Source organism: Puntigrus tetrazona, chromosome 16, assembly GCF_018831695.1.
Source record: "Puntigrus tetrazona isolate hp1 chromosome 16, ASM1883169v1, whole genome shotgun sequence".
NCBI lineage: Eukaryota > Metazoa > Chordata > Actinopteri > Cypriniformes > Cyprinidae > Puntigrus > Puntigrus tetrazona.
Window position 1 is genome coordinate 3,248,795 of NC_056714.1, and position 20,163 is coordinate 3,268,957.

At 36.5% G+C, this 20,163-nt stretch overlaps 1 protein-coding gene across 1 annotated transcript in view; it reads left to right on the forward strand.

The window, feature by feature from the left end:
- Positions 1–20,163, forward strand: part of LOC122360342 (glutamate receptor ionotropic, kainate 2-like) — a 102,648-nt gene that overhangs the window by 23,651 nt on the left and 58,834 nt on the right. The window contains 3 exon segments of the mRNA XM_043260862.1: positions 19,073–19,240; positions 19,778–19,929; positions 19,931–20,036. Coding sequence (XP_043116797.1) covers positions 19,073–19,240; positions 19,778–19,929; positions 19,931–20,036 — 426 coding nt within the window.

A 20,163-nucleotide genomic window follows, 5' to 3' on the forward strand; every position in this document is an offset into this window, starting at 1 on the left:
ATATTAATTTATTATAATTGACATATTATCAGGAACAATCAAAGGTAGGCATGAATATTAAAATAAAATTACAAATCTTTAAATAAAATGAATGTTTAACAATTCATTTTATTTTTTGCAAACTACTTTCTGTGCAACAGATGTTTACCGATATTCGGATATAGCTTTTCTGAATAAAGTTCTTCATATGGAACCAAACTCTTATTTTAAAGGGTTGTAGTGAATACCTTTTGGGTTTTTGTGTGTTTCTGGCTATAGGTTTTCTCTAATGAAATCTCAGAGCAGCTCTGGAGATGAAGTTGATATGTTCATGTCTTCATTTATCGAGAAAGCAGAAGCTGAAAGCACATCAAGTGCGCTCGTATAGGTTTAGTAGTAAACAGATACTTTGTGTTCTAATGTTTTGCATAAGAGAAATTTGGTTAAAAATAAAAAGCATCTGCTTCATCGTTGCATGCTGATTTACGACCGTGACCTGATTCTGTCATCTGTGCCATCACCCAGCTCCTTAAACACTGCCTCAGGCCATACTTACAGACATTTAGGCCGGACAAACACTTTGTTTCCACAGAGTTTAAATACAGTTGACACAGCAACCGCTCAGACTATTGACTAAATGTAAAATTGACAGATTCGTACGGTATTTGACGGGACGTGTTCAATTATTCATTTGGCCTATTGAATTTTTCCTGCTAGACAGGTTGTGCGAAGAAACGTAAAAGCTCCTGCAGGTTTTACTTTGGCCGCTGTGCCCTTAGCCCTTAACTCTAAATAGATCGCATACCATCGGCTTTAATACACTCAATTTGTTCCAAACTTTTATGAGTTTGAAGTTTTTTTCAAGCAAGTAAATATTTTAAAGCACACTTATAACCAAACAGTCGGCAGTATCCATTGACTTCCATAGTATGGAGAAAAAAAAACCATTAACGTCAATGGCTACCATCGATTGTTTAGTTATCGGCATCATTTGTGTTCAGCACGAGAAAGAAACTCATACTGGTTGGGAAGAACCTAAGGGTTAAAAAATTAAATTTTTGGGTGGAACATGCCTTTAATGTGCCCTATACACGACCCTACAATATGGCTAGGTAAAGTACATATGCTACACCCACACGAAATTTAGTTGCCGGTCCTGTTTTGGAGTATATGATCTATAGTCAAAATTATAAAGAGTTGAGTAAATGATTGAATCTACAACCATAGTGACTCCTGTATATGTTCATAATCATGATCGATTTCTGGCCAAGACTCAAATATAGTACTCTACATCAGACAAACACACACTCGAACCTGACAGTAAATAAAGTCATCAATCTCAAACTGCGTGAACGGCGCTCGTTTTCTTGCTGAACATTGTTGTCCACAGAAATCACGGTCGGTTTGTGAAGACCTGTATTTGGACTCCACTCAGGGAATAGACTAAATGTTCTTTTCCTTATTAAATATAGAAGACGATTATGTACCTAGTCATTTCTCCGTGACCAGCTGATTTTTTGGGGCCTACCCAAACTTTGGACTGTTCTCCGTCTTTCTCGGTTTTGAAGGGAAATTGGTTCCTTGCTTAAATATTAATCCTCTTTTACAGATTCTAAATCCAGTTTTCTAATCTGTGCCTCATTAAAAATGTATGCTGGAACATGCTTTATTTGAATGGAGTGGAAACGTGGCAGGGTACACACGCTGCCGGTATGGCAAGAGAAGCCAGACAGAGCGGCTTACGGAGCTCAGGGGTTTGGTCAGTGGATTAACATGGTTTTTACAGGAGGACTTGTGGTGAGCTTAGCATTTGAGGAAATATACTCTTTGAAAGAAAACGCTGTTCTAGGAATGTGTAACCTAGTTATGTTTTCTCGTGAAATCTTTGAAGAACCAGCCCTCTTATGACAAAACAGTCTCTTTTTTTCGTGACAGTGCAGCATTAAGTGTGTACTTGAGTCTTTATTACAACTAGTTTTATTTGGTTCAGTTCTCTTTTTGCTTTGCTTATTTATGCAAAAACTATTTTTTCGTAAATGCAAATAATTATTTTACTTTTTGTCTCTTGATTTTCTTATTGATCCATCATTATTAGAATATTTTTTATTTTATTTATAATATCTTATTAGTGATTTCTTGACTTTAAAAATCGAACGCATCATTAAATGGTGTAATTATACACGTATGTGCTGCATTTTTATGGACCAAGACTCTAAAATTGAGTAAGATGCCATTCATCAACCAAAATCTGAAGGCTTTCAAACAAAATAATCGATATATTGATTTATTGTCATGGTGTGGTCGGGAATGAAGGCACGAAGATGAATAGTAACACTTTATGGTAAAATGTATATAAAATGTTTCTTATGCATAAAACAAGCATAATATAATGCTTTTAAAGCATCACGTGGCACTAAAGACTGGATTAATGATGCTGAAACTTCAGCTATGCATTAAAGAAATAAATTACATTTTAAAATATAAAAAATCATTATTTTATAATTTAATTTAAAATAATAATTTTACAATATTACTGTATTCTCGATCAAGCAAATGAAGTACTGCAGAGCAAAAGTTACCTATAAAAAAAGATTAAAATAAATATCCAAACTTTTGACCCGCTATGCATCCACAAAATATTTTCAAAATCCCAGACTCTTGTAATAAAATAAGCGCAAACTTATCTGTCCTGCTGGTGACCCAAATGCAACTCTGAACCCTGCAGCATTACTTTCCGACTCCAAAAAGTGGAGATCAACAAACTGTGCCATAAACCATACTGTCCAATATTTTTAGCCATTCTATAAATAATCATAACCTTGTCCCACATAGGTTGCCCATACAGCTTTCTTCTAAAAGGTTTTGTTGCAATGCAAAAGGCTCTGTTCTCGGTTAGATGTCTTTTTCTGTCTATCACGCCGGGTAGAGGAGCACCGGACGTTAGATTGAGCGCTGTATTTCGGGCCGTTGAGCTCTGGGGCGATTGATTGATTGACTCTGTTTATTGACGGAGGCATTGATTGATGGATAGGTGAAGCCGTGAATGAGTAAGGTGCGTCTGGATGAATGCGCGATGTAACCGATGTGAACCCACGAATAAAAGAACACGCTCAGCCATCGGATCACACAATTAGAGGCCTTTGTCTGTGTACCCTGCTGGTATTTTTCCACCGTTCTGATTTTAGATCGGTCAGTGGATTGAATATAACTTGCTCCACACACATGAAACATTAATGAACAAGAGCACGATTTAAATTAAGCAAATATCCCGAGAGCGCACAGGTGTAAAGAACTGCTTTAAATAATTACTACGCCTATTTACGATAAACAGTATTTCGTTTTGCATGGAGATAGCTGACGTGTCGGACACCGAGTTATATAATGTCGCAGTAGTTTCTCTGACAAAATATGTACGCATTATATTTTGTGTCACGTTGCTCGGAATGTACATGCATGGCCAAACTATATCGCAAGCAGAATTCTAAATTAACTTTGACCGAGAAACAAATGCAATTACTGAATCGGCCTTGGCCAGTAAATGAAACTATCTGCAACATAATACGTAGCTAAATCAGATACTCATATAAAACCATCCACCAAAGAAATCACGTGCCACACTGTGGTTTATTTATTATTAACACTGAATGATTTTGAACACTTTTTAGTCATGTCTTCTATAAATCATGTAATAATCATGTTATGAATTTATTCACTTAAATTATAAAGTAAAATATTAACATTGTAATAAAACTTCTTTTTTGAACAAACAAGTCATAACTGTATTAAATGCATAAATGAAATTGCACATTATGCAATTAAATTAAATAATGAAATTAAATAATAAATATGAATACAAACTGTTGTACCAATTTATCCTCCAATGCATACATTTAATATATTAAAACGTCCTTTGAGTCAAAATCAAATGAATAACTATTGTTAAATAATAAATACTGTCCTTGAAAACCAAACTCATCACTTTTTTTTCCTGACCTGTCCATAGAACAGTTGGCTTGACACCCATCATCATATAATACAGGATAATCCTGTATTGAAAAATGAAAACATAGATCATAACTGTATTAAATGCATGCATTCTGCTGCATAGCTAAAAGGCTTTAAATTAATTACACATATGATGGCAAACTATTATAAAAAGTACCAGTTTATCCTCTAACTGTATCGGTTACGAATTAATGCATTTATTCTACTAATTTCAAGATCAAAAGAAATGAACGATTGTCATTACATATTAAATACTGTCCTTGAAACCGAGCTCAACACTTTTCCCTGACCTGTCCGTAGAATAGATTTGTCATCTTTTCCAAATAAAAAGCAGAAATCGTATTAAATGCATATATTCAATTACACAGCTATAAAATCCCCCAAAATAAGTAATAATGCAATAATATTATTATAAAAACTATACATTTATTCTCTAATTGATGCACCTGTTACAAATTTTTATATTCGTAAAAAAAAAGTTCAAAGCAATTTTAGCAAAGGGATATGTTGTAATCTGAACTGTGAAGGAACGTGGCTACAGACTGCTAGCATATCGGTTTTTTTATACATATAAAGGAAAAGCAGCATACTGACGCATGATATGTTGTGAGTAAGCTGTTTCCATAAATGTATATCAACTATAGTGTTTGTATTTTTATAGTTTGTGTGCGATGTCTGCTTTCAAAGGCGGACGGGTGAAGCGAACTCGTTTGAGTGCGGCGTGTGACATTGATTGCGGCAGTGATGGCGCTACAAGAACTTATTTCATACATCCTAGAAAACAAGACGGGCATCTAGTGGGACAGCCTCTCTCCAGCGGTGGTGCTGAACAGGAGAGAACAGGCAGAGATGAGCATTTATACTTAATGAGAGATAACAAACGAAAAATCAATATCCATTCGTACATTTGTGGTCTAGCCTGATGACATTGTGAGATTATAGCGCATTTATAAAATATATTTATAATGATTTTTATGCTATATATATATATATATATATATATATATATATATATATATATATATATATATATATATATATATATATATATATATATATATATATATATATATTATTTATTTTTATTTTTTTATTATTTTTTTTAATTTTATTTTATTTTTTATTTTTTGAATTGTGTAAGAATGTATGATGTAAACAGAAAATTGTTCATATCTATAACATAGTATATATTATAACTTATAATAATATGTGTAGATAGATGAAGTAAATATATCGATTCATATAAGTCTGAATATATAAATGCAAAGTGTAAATATAGAAAATATATATATGTAAAGAGTTTCTTTGCAAAAACTCTAATATAATGATCTTTAAATCTTCAAATATCATGCTTTTTGTATTTTTGTTTTATTGTGTTAGCTATATATATATATATATATATATATATGTGTGTGTGTGTGTGTGTGTGTGTGTGTACTATCTAGCTAACACAATAAAACCCTATACATATCATATCTGTTTTTGCAAAGAAGCATATAGATATCAATTTGACTGAGATGAATTCGAACGCATACTGAAAAAAAAAAAAAGATTTTTTTAAAATATTGAACTCTTCAATATATAAGGTTTATTTTAAACACACAGAATGCATGACGGGGGAGTGTATATGCGTCTATGTGCATGTGTGTGTTTCAATATCACTCAGCAGACATGCTCAGATGTTGATGTCACTCCTACAGAGTGTGAGGCTTAATTAGGTGCTGCTGTTTCCTCATAAATTATCACCCATAATGTGTCTGTGTGACTGTGAAATACCTCCCATCACACACGCTCACTGCCTCTCATCACCGAATCTCCAAACATCGCTTCCGAAACACACACACACACACACACACACACACACGCATGCTTTTGTTTCCTCAGCTCACCACACCCACAAGAACACACTGCTCGCCCGCTCAAACAGCGCTGTTTCTCCCCACGCGTCCCTGCGTTTGAATAAATAAGCAGCATTATGCAGAACAGCAAAAGTGATTACCCACTTTTAAAAGCCTTTATGAATATTTATAATCAGTTACTGTCACCGCTTACTTCCGAGGCTATTTTGTTATTCTCTTGGGAAGCGCTTTGGATTTTTTGAGCAAATCTTTGATGTGGCGTATCAGGCTGTCTGTCTGCTCGGCTCGTGCTAGGGTACGTTAAAACACACTGATGGCTGCCTTTTGTGCTCGTTGAATGAGATGGTGGCAGATAGAAATGGAGACAAGGTGGACGGAGCGGTGCAGAAGAATTAACAAAACGCTGATTAAAAGATGGAGAGGAAAGAATAAGTTTGGAATAGAGCGAAAAGCTTAGCGCTCTTATTGCTTCTGCGATACGTTTCACGTGCAAAATTGTAACAGCATACAACTTATATGCGCTGTGACGAGGTTGCCCGAGGCTGATACAGTTCTACCTGCGGTGAGCGCTTGAAGTGGGCGAGAACCCACCAGAATTTACTCTAGAAGTTTCTATAATTTAATACAGACAGTTTTTTCTGGCGTATCGCGGTATGCAGTTGCTTGGAGACATTTTTAGTACAGTTGAGCGAGGCTTCACGAAAATTACATGACAGAAAAGTTTTTGATAAGGTATAAACAGTATACTATTAAGTTCGTTCACTGAGGTTGAATTTATGTGATGAAAAGAAGGGTAAAATTGCAATACTATAACAATATTTTTTTTTCTTTTCGTGACACAAAGCCGAATTTTCTGTAGCAATTGCAGTGTCAAATGATCCTTCAGAAATCATTCTGTGGTAATTATTTTCAGGGTTCAGCGTTTATTTGACTCCGGTGCAGTATCTAAACTTTTGGAGTTGGGTCGTGTAGCTCAAACATCGCAAAGACTTCTTTATTGAGAGAAAAAAAAAAACATTGGTTACAGCCTGTAATAATTTTACGGCTGAAAAGTTGTGGATGAGATGAAAGTTGGAGAAAGTTGGAGAAATTGGTCTCAGCTGATTCAATATGTGGTTTGTTAAAATAGGATATTTGGCCAAGATACGACTATTTGGAAATCTGCAATCTGAGGTAGCCTCGTTTATCGATCTAATATAGAAATGAGCGCAAATCCGTGCAAGCAAATCAGCTTAAGACAGAGTTTGCGTGTGAGTCGTGAAACAGTCAAATGCCGCCAATCTCAGCGTACGAACGATCACGCGTTTATAGACGTGGAAGATGAAAACAATCGTTATTTAAATATCACGCTCCCTGAAAAACACCTTGGTTTAAAACCCTTGCCCTAGAGACCCGGACAAAAATATGAATTGATCTCATGAAAGAGAAATTGATCTTACCACAAAAACACCACTTTCCATTCATTATAAACAACATACAAATGGTTTGCTTAACATTACACTAAAAAGACTAAAAAGACTTTACTTCACTCATGTGTAAAATTCTTCGCTTTACGCTGTTTTTATAGCGAACCTTTTAAAATAAACAGTGTTCGGTCGCATTTTAGTTTTATTAGGAATAGCTGAAATGTCAGGCAGCGCTAAAAGTGATGTTGTTTGTGTGCGTGAAGCGCCTGTGCGTTCAGATGGATTATATAGATAAAGACATAAAGAAAATAAAGGTCACAAAATCGAGCCTATACTTGTTGCATTTTTTTCTTTTATTAATATTTTATACTGTATTATAGCTTATTATATATTTTGTGTGGTATACAAAGCTAAAGCCCTAAACAAAGAAGAAGATTAAAAAGACATTTTACTCCTAGCAATCGACTTCCTAAAGTAAGGAAAATATTCTGCTTTTAAGTTGAGGTAACTTAAAAACTCGCGGTAAAGGCCAGATGTGAGATTTGATCGTAGCCACAACCCACGTCCATATTTATAAATAAATCTATAATTTTGACCCATACAATGTATTTTTGGCTACTTCAACAAATATACCCATGCTTCTTAAGACCGGTTTTGTGATCTAAGATTACAAAAGTCTATGTGGATTGGAAACAGCAATGATTTTGCTTTCTATAATAATTTAGATAATTTCTCAATGATCAAATATAGGATGGCTTACATTAGTCTCGTTGATCTTTATTGTTCTTTCAATAAAGACCCGGGAAACACAAATGATATTTAATGCATATGACCGTTTGCCTCAAAGCAACCATGAGCATTACTTCCAGTGCCAGTTACATTAACAGATAATGCGAGATTAATGCACATTTAACCCAGATTGTATTTTCAATGAGGCTTATAATTGAAGAAGTATTCCGTACCAGTTGCAGTGGAATCCTGCTTATTATAACAGTAGGAAGCTAGTTCTCTGGCCTCTATCCTTCACTCTCACCCACACTGTTCTTTAGGTTTGTCTAGGGTGGAAACTGTGATCTTGAGTTGCGCCTCATGCACAACACCCTCTACAGCTAACAAACAATCTGAATCTGCTTCCATAACCTCATATCCTTCAAATGAAAGTGTAAACTTGTGAAATATGGAACAGTGCTCTGTAAATGGTGCTTCTGTGGGATTGACATGAACGCGGTTGCCATGGCCACTTTTCCTGTCTTTAATCAGTGCCTGTACCCATGGCAGGATAGCCAGGCATGTGTGCAGTCGTAAAAGAGTTAACACTTTCTCTCATCTATTCCCGTCTGAAAATCCCAGGAACAAGTTAATTACTGAGACAGCTCGCTCATTTCACCACATCCATCAGACTTTGTTCCATCTCAAAGATTCCCAAAGAACCTTCTAGAAGCAGTGGCTCGCTTCAACCGGTCCACGCTTTGATAAAGATTCGTCTGTTGCCATGGAACCCACCTGGCCGTGACCTTGAGGCTGAGCTGGAGTCTATTAGTCACAAAGAATCGCCATGGTCCATTCACTTTGTCAGGTAGGCCGTCCAATAGGAGCCATCCGTGAAAGCGTAAGGCCTTCTTCTTCTTACAGAGAGTCTGCATAGCGACAGTGTTTTTGTCAAGTTCATCAGACTTCATTAAATAGGAAGACACAGATATATAGGCCTCACGTACATACCTCCTAATGTTTTCCGGCTCCGTAAGCAGCTGGAAAGAAATGATCCTTCTCTTCGGATGTGTTTGCGGTAGCTGAGTCTCGCAGCTCTATGTTTTATCACAGTGTTTGAACCATCCTAGCTTTTCATTGTAATTCAGTGCACAGTTGACGTTTGTTTTCACCACGAGAAAATAGAATTTCTGTCAATTTGATTTGCTATCCTTTGTTTTTTCATTATCAGGAGTGCGTTTTCTGCAGCGTTCCTCTTGCCCCCAACACTCCCTCTACGAGTTCATAAGTCACGAAATACTCATTTGCGACCAAACTTATAGCCGTCTGCGCAACAAAAGTGCGCAGGTTCAATTTTCTTGGCTGCCCTGGAACGTATTCAAATGAATAAGTAGGATATTGGCCCCAATTCACAGGGAAATGAATTCTGAACAAGACAATAGTTCCCGTAATAGTTCTGGACGTAAAGATTGAGGCAGATCCCCTGTGCGCTGTCTTGTTTTGCACTCTTTTTTTCTCTCCAAGCTGAAAAGAAGTGACTGTTGGCCTAGAATAGATTCAAACTATGTGCCTGTCAAAGTGGTTTGGGGACAGTGGTGGGATGCGACGTTGCTTTTTTTCTTTATGTTTTCTTTCAGGATAAACCAGGAGCAGCACATGCGCTTTGTCGCAGAGCCTTATTTTTATAGGGTTTGGGGGGATTTTAGGATTTCAGGAAGATAAAACGAATGTTAACAGACATTGTACTTTGGGGATCCAAGCTGAAAGACATCTCACCCGAAATTAAAAATTCGCAATTGATCTCCAACCAGCAGGAAGCCCCCACAGACCATAGCTAACACAAAACCTCACGCCCCGATTTACATGGGCCGCCCAACCTGGGAGCGAGCATTCGCCAAACGAACCTCAATCAAAGCTGATAGGCCTTGTGAGGCTTATAGTCATAACTAATTAGATCCAAGGCCGATCTCTTAAATGGGCAAGGATTATGGTAAAATACTGATGGGTCACAGGCCAAAACGTACGAGAAATGAAAGAAAACCGCATCCAGGCACATCTTCCAATCCGCATCTCCATTCAAGATCATATCAAACACTTGACTGCGAGTGGAAAATCAATACGCCGCGGCCGAGTTCAAAAAGAATCTTCATTAAAAATGGAGAAGGCTGTACAATCCCAGCTTTCTGTAAGTTGGCCCAAGGTGGATGAGTTAAGCTGGAGGGATTCTTATCATTGTTAAGCAAATCGATCTGCTAAAGACGAAAGAAATGGAAAGTAAAGAGAAACCGTAATAAGATTTATTCTGAAGCATATTAACAAAGTGCTGCTGCACAAAACGCAAGTGCTCACGGCAGCCAAAAGCTCACCTCAGCAGTTACAAAATGAGCTGTGTTAATGCCAGTATGTTGCAGTGTGCTCAAAGTCATTTTTCAGCTTTCGGAGTCTGTCTTCTATTCCCTGGTGCATTCATAACAGTGTGATTTTTTTTTTTTTTTGGCTTGGCTTGGCACGGAAGCAAAGTGAATAGTAAAAATGTGTACAAACTGTGTTTTTGGACAGCATGCATTTTCACCGTTGAGTGTTTTTGGTTTGATCTCACACACAGGGTCTACCTGACTAAAGGTACAATATGTTTCGTTTGCTTGTTGTTGCCAAAGACCTTTAACTTAGTAGAAGTTTAGCTCTACATCATGCCTAAACTAAACTGTTTTACTTATCGTTATCTTCAATTGGTATATTCCACAAAAAAATTTTTTAGGTGACTATCCCTCTACAGTAACATTGTTCAAAGTAGGTATTTAGTAAAGATGTTGCAGTGATTATAATAATGAGAAAAACAGGGGAAGGCAGATGGTGAGGGCGAGTGATTTTGTGACAGCTGGAGTAAGTAACAGGCCATTTCTCAAATGCAACTAATTTGGTTCTTTGTTACACAACACACCAGAGTTTCCAAGGAAGATAAATTATTAATACATGCAATTAATTTTAAGGATTTTTCAATTAAGCTTAATTTAACACCAGCATTTTTTAAACAACACCAACTTTGTATTGTAAATGGCAACTGGAGGAATTTGTCGTACATGAATTTAACTGTAAATACTGCAAAAAAGTTGCAAAGCTTATGCGTCAGCTTTGAAAATAATATCCCGCGTAATTTCTTATTCTGCATAAGGGTGGATCTACAGCATGCTTACCAAAGTGTTGAGATCACATGCTCAGCTGAATTTGTAATTTCCCAAAGCAAGCCACTTTGTTTTGAGTCATACATTAATCATGGATGACAAATGAACATGAATAATTTATACAATGATGTCCTTTTCTTTTTGCCTTGTACCTTAAGATATGTTATGACCACACCCACTGGTGTTAGCATAAAATCCAATGCTACTGTATTGGGCAGTGAAAAAATAATAATGTACATTTGCACCTTTGGGTTACTGGTTTCTTGTGTTGTGTTCCAAATAAGAACGGTGCCTCTACCTGAAATTTATGAAAAAACTCCATTGTACCTCCACGTACCGATCACTGCAGTGTTCCACTAAAATGACTTGAGGCAATAAAACGGTGCCAACTTTTATTCCATTCCATACAAATGTCGTTGACAGTGCGGATTACCGAATAATGGAAATATATCTTTGCCCGGTTCCTTGCACAATACTGCGCTATGACCTCAAAACACATTTAGATGATTTGCAAACTGATGCATTTTCATGTTTGTATCCCATAACCAGCTCCAAATGTATTCGTTTTCTAATTTAGTAAACTTGCTTGGCAGCCCACCTGGTGCAACATTGAACTTGCTCAGGTACGAGTCCCATGAAACACAAATCACAGTAAACAAGTTTTAAAAATCGTAGAAGTGAAATAATTACTTGGTTTATTCAGCAGAAGCGTTTTTATCTCACAATTGCTTTCATTATCGCTATTGGTACGGTTTAGGATTGGGTTTATATCGGTGGTGCCTAATGCAATGAAGTATTCAATTTTTAGAGACGCTCACTGGACATTACATTTCTGCAGTTCCCTGATATTTAGAGGACGGCATCCGATGTAACACATTCCCTCACATTCTCATCTGTTTTAGAGAAAATTGAACATGGTTGTAGTGCCACTCTCTGGACATTTCACATGGGCATGCTTTGAATATAATTTTGCAGAAATGTCACCACAGACACTTTTTTTCCTCCCCAATGAGCCTGGGACGGTTTTGTGGATTTATTAGCCCTTATCCCGATATGGTCCTCTGGTTTTGTGGCCTCGGTTGAGCCAGAAGTTGACAATGTTTTAAAAGTGTAGCAGCGCCGCAGTGTTTACAAGTCTTATGGATAACTCGTACAGCTGACTGTGCTCATTAAACCGGGGCAGAGGAAATCATTTTAACACCACACATTAAACACAGCAGCAAGTTAGTTTGAGAAAGACATTTGAATTTAAATCCGAAATTGGTTCTTGTAGTTTGGTGGCTGACTTTGCTTTCCTCGAGAGCATCTTTGAGCCGTGCTGTATGCAGAGACTGAGCCCTACAGAAACACGCTGTTCTTTCTCAATATAGCGTCCACGCTCCTGTCTCCTGCATCACGGCTCCAGGCTTGATAAAGATGGAATGTGTCCTACAAGCCTGTTACGCTGCACTACGCATCTCGATATGCTAGGCTGATAATCTGACACTGATAGCCATCAAACTGTCACCACTGGGGAGAGAAATACTAGCATGAGCACCTTATTTTCCACATAAATAACCTCTCCTCTCCAGATGCATCAAACCAAAACTAGCTTTGTAATTAATTTCTTATGGGGGTAAGTTTTTGCCCCCCTCTTCTCTTTTAAGTTGAGAAACGTTTCACCTTTAGATCTCTGAGCAGTTTCCACACGATCTGTCACGTGCACATCATGCTCTCAAAGAATTGAAAATCATTTTACACTACCCCATCGCTCAACGCAAAGACATATCACAGATAGTCAGAGAAGATCAATGCATGATGGAAACTTGACTTGCACGAAAGAAAACCCCCATGCCTTATGGGATTTCTTTAATATCGCCATTTTTTTTTTTTTCTAGTCCACAAACAGATTAAAATCAGAGTGAATGGAGAATTGGCTTAAAGGAATATATCACTCGAAACATCTTAAAAGAATCAATCCTAATAAGTTTGTCAGAATGCCCCAAGAAGTGAAAACCATCTTTTTTAAAATCTCTTGAACATAAGGTCTTATTATTGCATTGTATTGCAGGTCTTACTTCAAACGCACTCTCACGCCAACTCAATTAAAAACACCTCTTTTTGAGATGTCTTGCAAAATCCCACTATTATAATAAGCATGCATGCTGTTTTTTTTGTGACTTGCTTGACCACAGATTATCACTCTGTGTTGGGATTTTAATGTCCCATCAAGATCAAAATTGTTATTTTTAACATACTGTAAAAGCTTGTCCAAAGATTCAGCAGCCTATTGCATTTATTCACACTCCATCTGGCTTTCGCTCTCTATAGTGTGAAAGCATCCCCTATCTGTGTTATCGTGCTAATTTTAATGAACGTCCTGCATGTGCACAGATCATTTAGTGCTGTGGAAAACAATGCTGTAAAATGTAAAAATAAATAAATAAACTTTTACACATTTTGGTGTGTATTTCAAGTTAAAATGATGGCGAGTTTGCTAAAAATAACCTTTGCACTTTTACATCTTTTTCTATGCTATTTTTAAAGTTTTAAACTATTTTATCATGAGTGTGTCAGACTTGTGCTGTGTTTTGTTCATCATCTGTATGCCCATATTTGGTGTTCCCGTTCCCGTTCTCGTTTCGTCATTAGTGTTTCATTTAAGTTCCAGGTGCGTGTGTCTGTTTAAAAAAAAAAAGCAATCATGATTCATCAGTGTTTTCATGATAGGTCATTGTTGTGTACTTGTGCACAAGGCTTTTCATGCCTAATTAAAATATATAATAATTAAAAAAAATTAAATTCAATGAACATACTTACTTTAGTGGAATTAAGACTAGTTGGTTGGAGAGTAATGATTAAAGACTTCTTATTTTTTATTTCTTTTTATTATTTACTTTCTTATAATCTCACATGGGCCTCTTCTAGAGTTTCAGAATGAAGCTCACATTCTGATTAAAAAAAGATACCAAAAGTCTGCAATCAAGTCTCGTTCTCATTCTGAACTCAAGATCACTGATTCTTCTGAGATCAAACTATTATCCAGATACCCGCATTCATTTTATACCTATATCCTCTTACGGTCGTCTCGTTTGGAGGAGAATGTTTTAGAAACATTTGCTGCTTTAACAATTTCTGAGATCGTAAGTGAACTCAGAGGAATATAAAGTTAATCTGTGAAGGGCTGCAGAAAAGAATACCTTTCATATCCTGTAATTATCTCTAGCTCAAGTGGAGATCCTGACCGTTTATGTATTTTCTGACCCTGCCCTGGTGAATAATTGAATACATTTCCATTCTGGTCCAAGAGATTATTGCTGGACTGATTCTGGTCCAGCACCTAGCTATGCTAAAATGCCCGTCAACCGGTATGGTCATTCTGGTGAAGCTGTTGAGAAACCTTATGGGGGCACCAACATATCAACATCCATAAAACAGCATATGCCCTTTTTGAAAAGAGCGTTTCTAGCGGCTGCATCGTGCGGCATTAAAAGTGAGCCTCTTTACAGCTGTGCAGACCAGCAGACTTGCTGCTATCAATCCTTAGCACATTTCAATAAGCTATAAAAGTAGGTTTGAACCCATGATAAAGCCAACATGAATCAACATTTATGTAGATGAGATTTCACACCCCTCATCTGTTCCCCCTTAAAATCTTCTTATGTCCTCCTAGATAAATATCCTCTGAATTCAGCAACTCAAGATGGTTCTTTCCCGCCACCACGTGGAACAACAGCTAATAACAAATCAATAATATACCATCAATAATCATCAATGCTAGTGGTTGCCAAGATTTCTAAGCATTGCGTTATATTAACAATATCAAACAGAAAATAAAAAACGCATCTGCTAGTCAGCCCAGGAGGATAAATACATATTTTACATATAATATTAGCATTAACTTGATTAATGGAAAATGATCAATCAATCAATGAAATAAAAAACACTGAACATGGTAATAATAAAGCTATAAAAAAGCTAATATGTCTGCTTTTAATAATACTAACCTCAAAAACTATGATTAAAATCTCTTATTAATGGAAAACATTTTTTAAAGGTTATAAAGTTATAACTTGTTTCAAGATGTTCAGGGAACATTTTAAGTAACATTCCAGTGGTGTTTGCAGACCGATGATTTGACATTCTGTAACTTTTATTAATTTTTACTACACTTAAAAAACTGGACATTTTGAACCCGAACAACGTGAGAGTTAGCAAAAGATTCTTATAACAAGTTCATTTTCTTGCATGATATTGACCGGGTTTTGCAGGTAATTCCGTTGTGGTCACAGCGATTGATCACGTTAAAGGATAAATGACAGTTTCATTTCTCCCGAACAGGAAGATGGCCGCTACTTTGCTAATTTCCTCCGAGCCGTTACGGTGCTCGGTTGTAAGCGAGCATTCCCTGTGGATGCAGAAATGGACGTATTGTGCTGCCATTGATTATGTAGCTGCTGTGTGATAAATATGTCACAGCGTCTGAGAGCGTTATCGAGTGCGGTGGCATGCGTGAGACCGCTGCGAGTGATCAGGTAGGCGCAGGGCATTGTTCGGTAGACAGCTGCCCAGCGGGGAGCAAGCAGCGCTGACCGGGACGCTTTGATGCGATGGAAAACATTTTACACTCATTTTAAATGAAGTAAATAATTCTAGTTATTATTCAATTATATATAGTATAGAGTTGAGGCAGTCATCGATTGAGTTAATGACTTAACAGGCAATCAAAATCAAGTATTCAGCCAGAAAATGCATACATGATTGTAAGGAACATCTGAGAACTGTCTTAAATTTTTGTCATTTTTATAACGTAATCTCGTCATAATATAATGTGCTAATAATCGATTTTAGAATACTTTTGTAATCACTTTTCTTTATATGTTGCTTTACAATTTTATGCAATTGATTTAAAATATTTTATGCAGTTGATTAGCTAAAATAGCTGATGGCCAAAGCAATGCTTTTTATTATTATCATTATTCATTTTTTTTTATAAAATATACTTCATTTAAAGCAATGACATGAAAACAATTTTAAGTCAAATGTCTTTTTCATACCTTTTTATAACACTTATGAAGCCCATATTTATTATACATTATAAGGGTATTCTTAAGGCATTACAATGAATGCATAATGCATTATAAATAGCTTTATAATATGTATCATCTCATGAATATTCAAACAAACAGTATTAATGTGTTATAATATTTACTTATTTGTGGTTATACTTTAAGAGTGTGATCATTTATAACTCACAGTGAACACAATTTATCCACTTAAGCTACTTGTTTCATAGTTATAATGCATTATAAGTCTCATATCTTGCAATTTTACTTTACTTAAAGTGGACAAATACCACTTATAATAATAATAATAATAATAATAATAATAATAATACTATTTTTTCCCCATAAGATCAGATATCAGATCAGACGAATGTGTAATATGACACATTTGCTATGAATATATATATATATATATATATATATATATATATATATATATATATATATATATATATATATATATATATATTTATTGATGGCACACTTTAGACAGCTGTTAATAAGTAATCTTTAACTACATGTCAATGATCCTTGATGAGATTATTTTTAGTGCGTCTGCAAAACATATGCTAACACTTTATTTTGAAGGTTCCTCAACATACACTGAGTAGAGGATGCTTTGTGAACGTTCTACCTACCCTATCCAATTCTACTAATTAACACTATTAATTAATACTCTAATAAACAAAAAATATTTCAAAAGTATTAACAAGCTCACATTAGCCTCGATATTAGCCTCGCAGAGAAACACTCAGCACCTAACCACTCACAAGATCTTAAGCAACGTCAGTCCATTATAACCGGAGTAGCTTTAATACGGTGTTCATTTTGTGTTATAAATAATCGTGTTCTTAATTTGAGGCTATTTATTGACTATAGAAAAAGCCAGACTTGGAAAACGTTTCTCAGGTGCTTGAGAGATCTCTTTGAGAAACTGACATTTCCCCACAGGAAATTGATTCATTATGTCATACAAGCCCCAGTTTATCACTGTCAGAGCTCGCCCCTATGAGTTACGAGATGGATGATGGATATTTAACATGTATGAATGCACTTCCTGTGGGAATGTTTGTTGTTACCTGCCCTGATTCTTTCTTCTGTAATATCAGTTGATGACCTTTAGTGACCTTTCATTTATTTTCATACAGAAAATCAATATTACCTTTTAAAAACGTGTATATATATATATATATATATATATATATATATATATATATATATATATATATATATATATATATATATAAATATAGCAAAGCTAGTTCTTCATATATGATATATTGTAAAATCTGCTAAAAGCTAGATGCCATAAAATACAATTTAGTCATATTGGCAGATGGACGCTCTTTTTTCAATAATTGTTTAATCATTGCGTTACTTTGGAACACTATAATGATCGCAACGGACAGGTCATGCTCATTACATTTCAGCTTTTGAAGTGATGTAACCCTGAATAGTAATGATAGTCGCAACAGTGACTGAAACCCCAGACACTCTTATAAACTAGAGCACACATTTCCTGAAAAATTACCAACATAAAGGGATATTTTGTTTCATATTACAGTAAATCCACACGGGGAGGTTGTTTGATTATGCCATCTTGTATTCCTCTTCTTCTCTGTTTTGTAAAAGACTGAGCGATTTGTGCAAGCGTCTCAATTTCTCCCTCTTCTTTTACAGAAAACGCTTTAAGGGATTCGTTCCGACCGCTCTCTTTTCATTTACTGTCTTTTTCCTTTCTTCATCCGTGCTATTTTTACGTTTCGACAACCGGTTCGCGTCAGAATTGACTTGCGCTACTGTTACGATCGCGGTAGCCTGAGCCGTGGGTGATGTTTGAAACGACACCGATTAAAAGTACTCGCTCTCGTCCTGCACGTTCGTATAAAGAGAGCGCGTGCCGGTGAAATGGTATTGTTTGTTCCGTCTTGAGGGATCATTTAAATGATGGAACCTTCGGCGAGTGTAAGTAAAACACCGAATCGAGCTCTAGTCTGACATATGGTGAGTCAACAGGGGCAAACTGCTGACTGACCCAAGCAAAACACTTCAATCTCTCTATGCTGTGCTTCACTGCTCCCCAGGGCTTGATTGATTGATTCGCCAGCCAATCAGAACACATCAGTCCCCAACACTAAAGGCATCCATTTATATACAGCCTGTCAAGCAGACTCACAAAGGGAAAGCTGTTGTGTAGCTTGCACTCTAAAAACATACCTTCTGCAAGGAGCTTGGATATATATCTATTATACGCTCGAATGGGTTGAACAGCAATATATTTTCTCCTTCCAACTTCTTACATTACACTGTTATTTGACATTTACTGCACTTAACCCACACTGGTGCCATATCACTTATTAGTTTAGTTTTTTTGTTTTTTTTCTCGAGCTGATATTTCTAGTTTTGGACTACAGTGTTTCTGATTCAAACAGTTACAGTTTAACTTCTCATGAACAAAACTTTGCTCGTTAAGAAAAGTTTAAAGTTTAAAATATTTTAAAAAAATGTAATTAGCACTTATAGTGTACTTCAAATCTTAAAATTATATGAATATTAAAACAAAACTGTAATTTAATATTAATTTCAATAAATATCACTTAATTGTACTAGTAATTATAAAATGTCATATAAAGATGTACTTAAGTTCTACTTAAGTGAGTCAAAAACTCTCTTAAGTTAAATTAGTTGCATTTAATACCAATTAAAACTATAATGTATTTTCATTTAGCTTTCAACATTATGTATATCTTGGATTATGACAGAAATCGATTAATAACTGCAATTGATATATACTGATATCGATATGATGCTGTTTATTTCTTTGTCTGGAAACGGTCCACAAGGTGAGAGGTTGATAAAACTGTCTTTTTTCTCTCTCTGTCTTTTAGGGGGTATATTCGAATCCATCGAAAGTGGCCCATCTGGTGCTGAAGAACTTGCCTTTAAGTTTGCTTTAAATACAATCAACAGGAACAGAACTTTACTGCCAAACACCACACTCACGTACGACATCCAAAGGATAAACATCCACGACAGCTTTGAGGCCTCCAGAAAAGGTAAAGCCATCTCCAGCTGTCAGCTGTCTTCCGCGAGACCCTACGCTATCAGAGACAAATGTGCTGTGAGATATATGAGGAAGGATGTGGGCTTTAGATTGAATTCATTTAACCACAGGGGGACATCAGTAGCCGTCTGGTGCATATGCAGAGAGAATTGATTGGTTTTAGGTAATGAGTCAGAAGGGGTGATTCAGTGAACTACTGATACCCCTGAGACAGGTTCGCAGGCTGCAATCATCTGTCATTTACACGCTGGGGAAACATCTGAATTCTCTTATAATGATTATACACTCCATTAGCCGCTGCCACTGTAACTGTGTTTTTTTTCCATGCCAGTTTATTTAAAGATTACAAAGACGCAATTAAAGCACAGTGGCTTTGCCAAAAAAACGATGGGGTATAAAAGTAAATGAGTTCAGCGTTACTGTTGTTGCAATAAATATTACTCTGGACACTGGAAGTAGCTATGAATCGGGCTCTGGTGTTTCTATTATAACAAAATCAGAAAATAAGGCTTTTGTGCTCTGTCTCCAGCTTGCGACCAGCTCTCTCTGGGTGTGGCGGCCATCTTCGGTCCCTCCCACAGTTCTTCGGCCAACGCGGTGCAGTCCATCTGCAACGCTCTGGGAGTGCCGCACATCCAGACCAAGTGGAAGCACCAAGTGTCAGACAACCGCGACTCCTTCTCACGTCAGCCTTTACCCAGACTTCTCCTCCCTCAGCAGAGCCATCTTAGACTTGGTTCACTTCTTCAAGTGGAAAACGGTCACTGTGGTTTACGATGACAGCACAGGTGAGAGCTCGACCGCTTTAGCGCTCGTAGTTTGTTGTGATTATTCTCCAGCCATCCTTAGGCAGACTGACCCTTTGGCTTGGACCGTGCACCATTCCTGGTCTCCGTCTGGCCTACAGTATGGCCA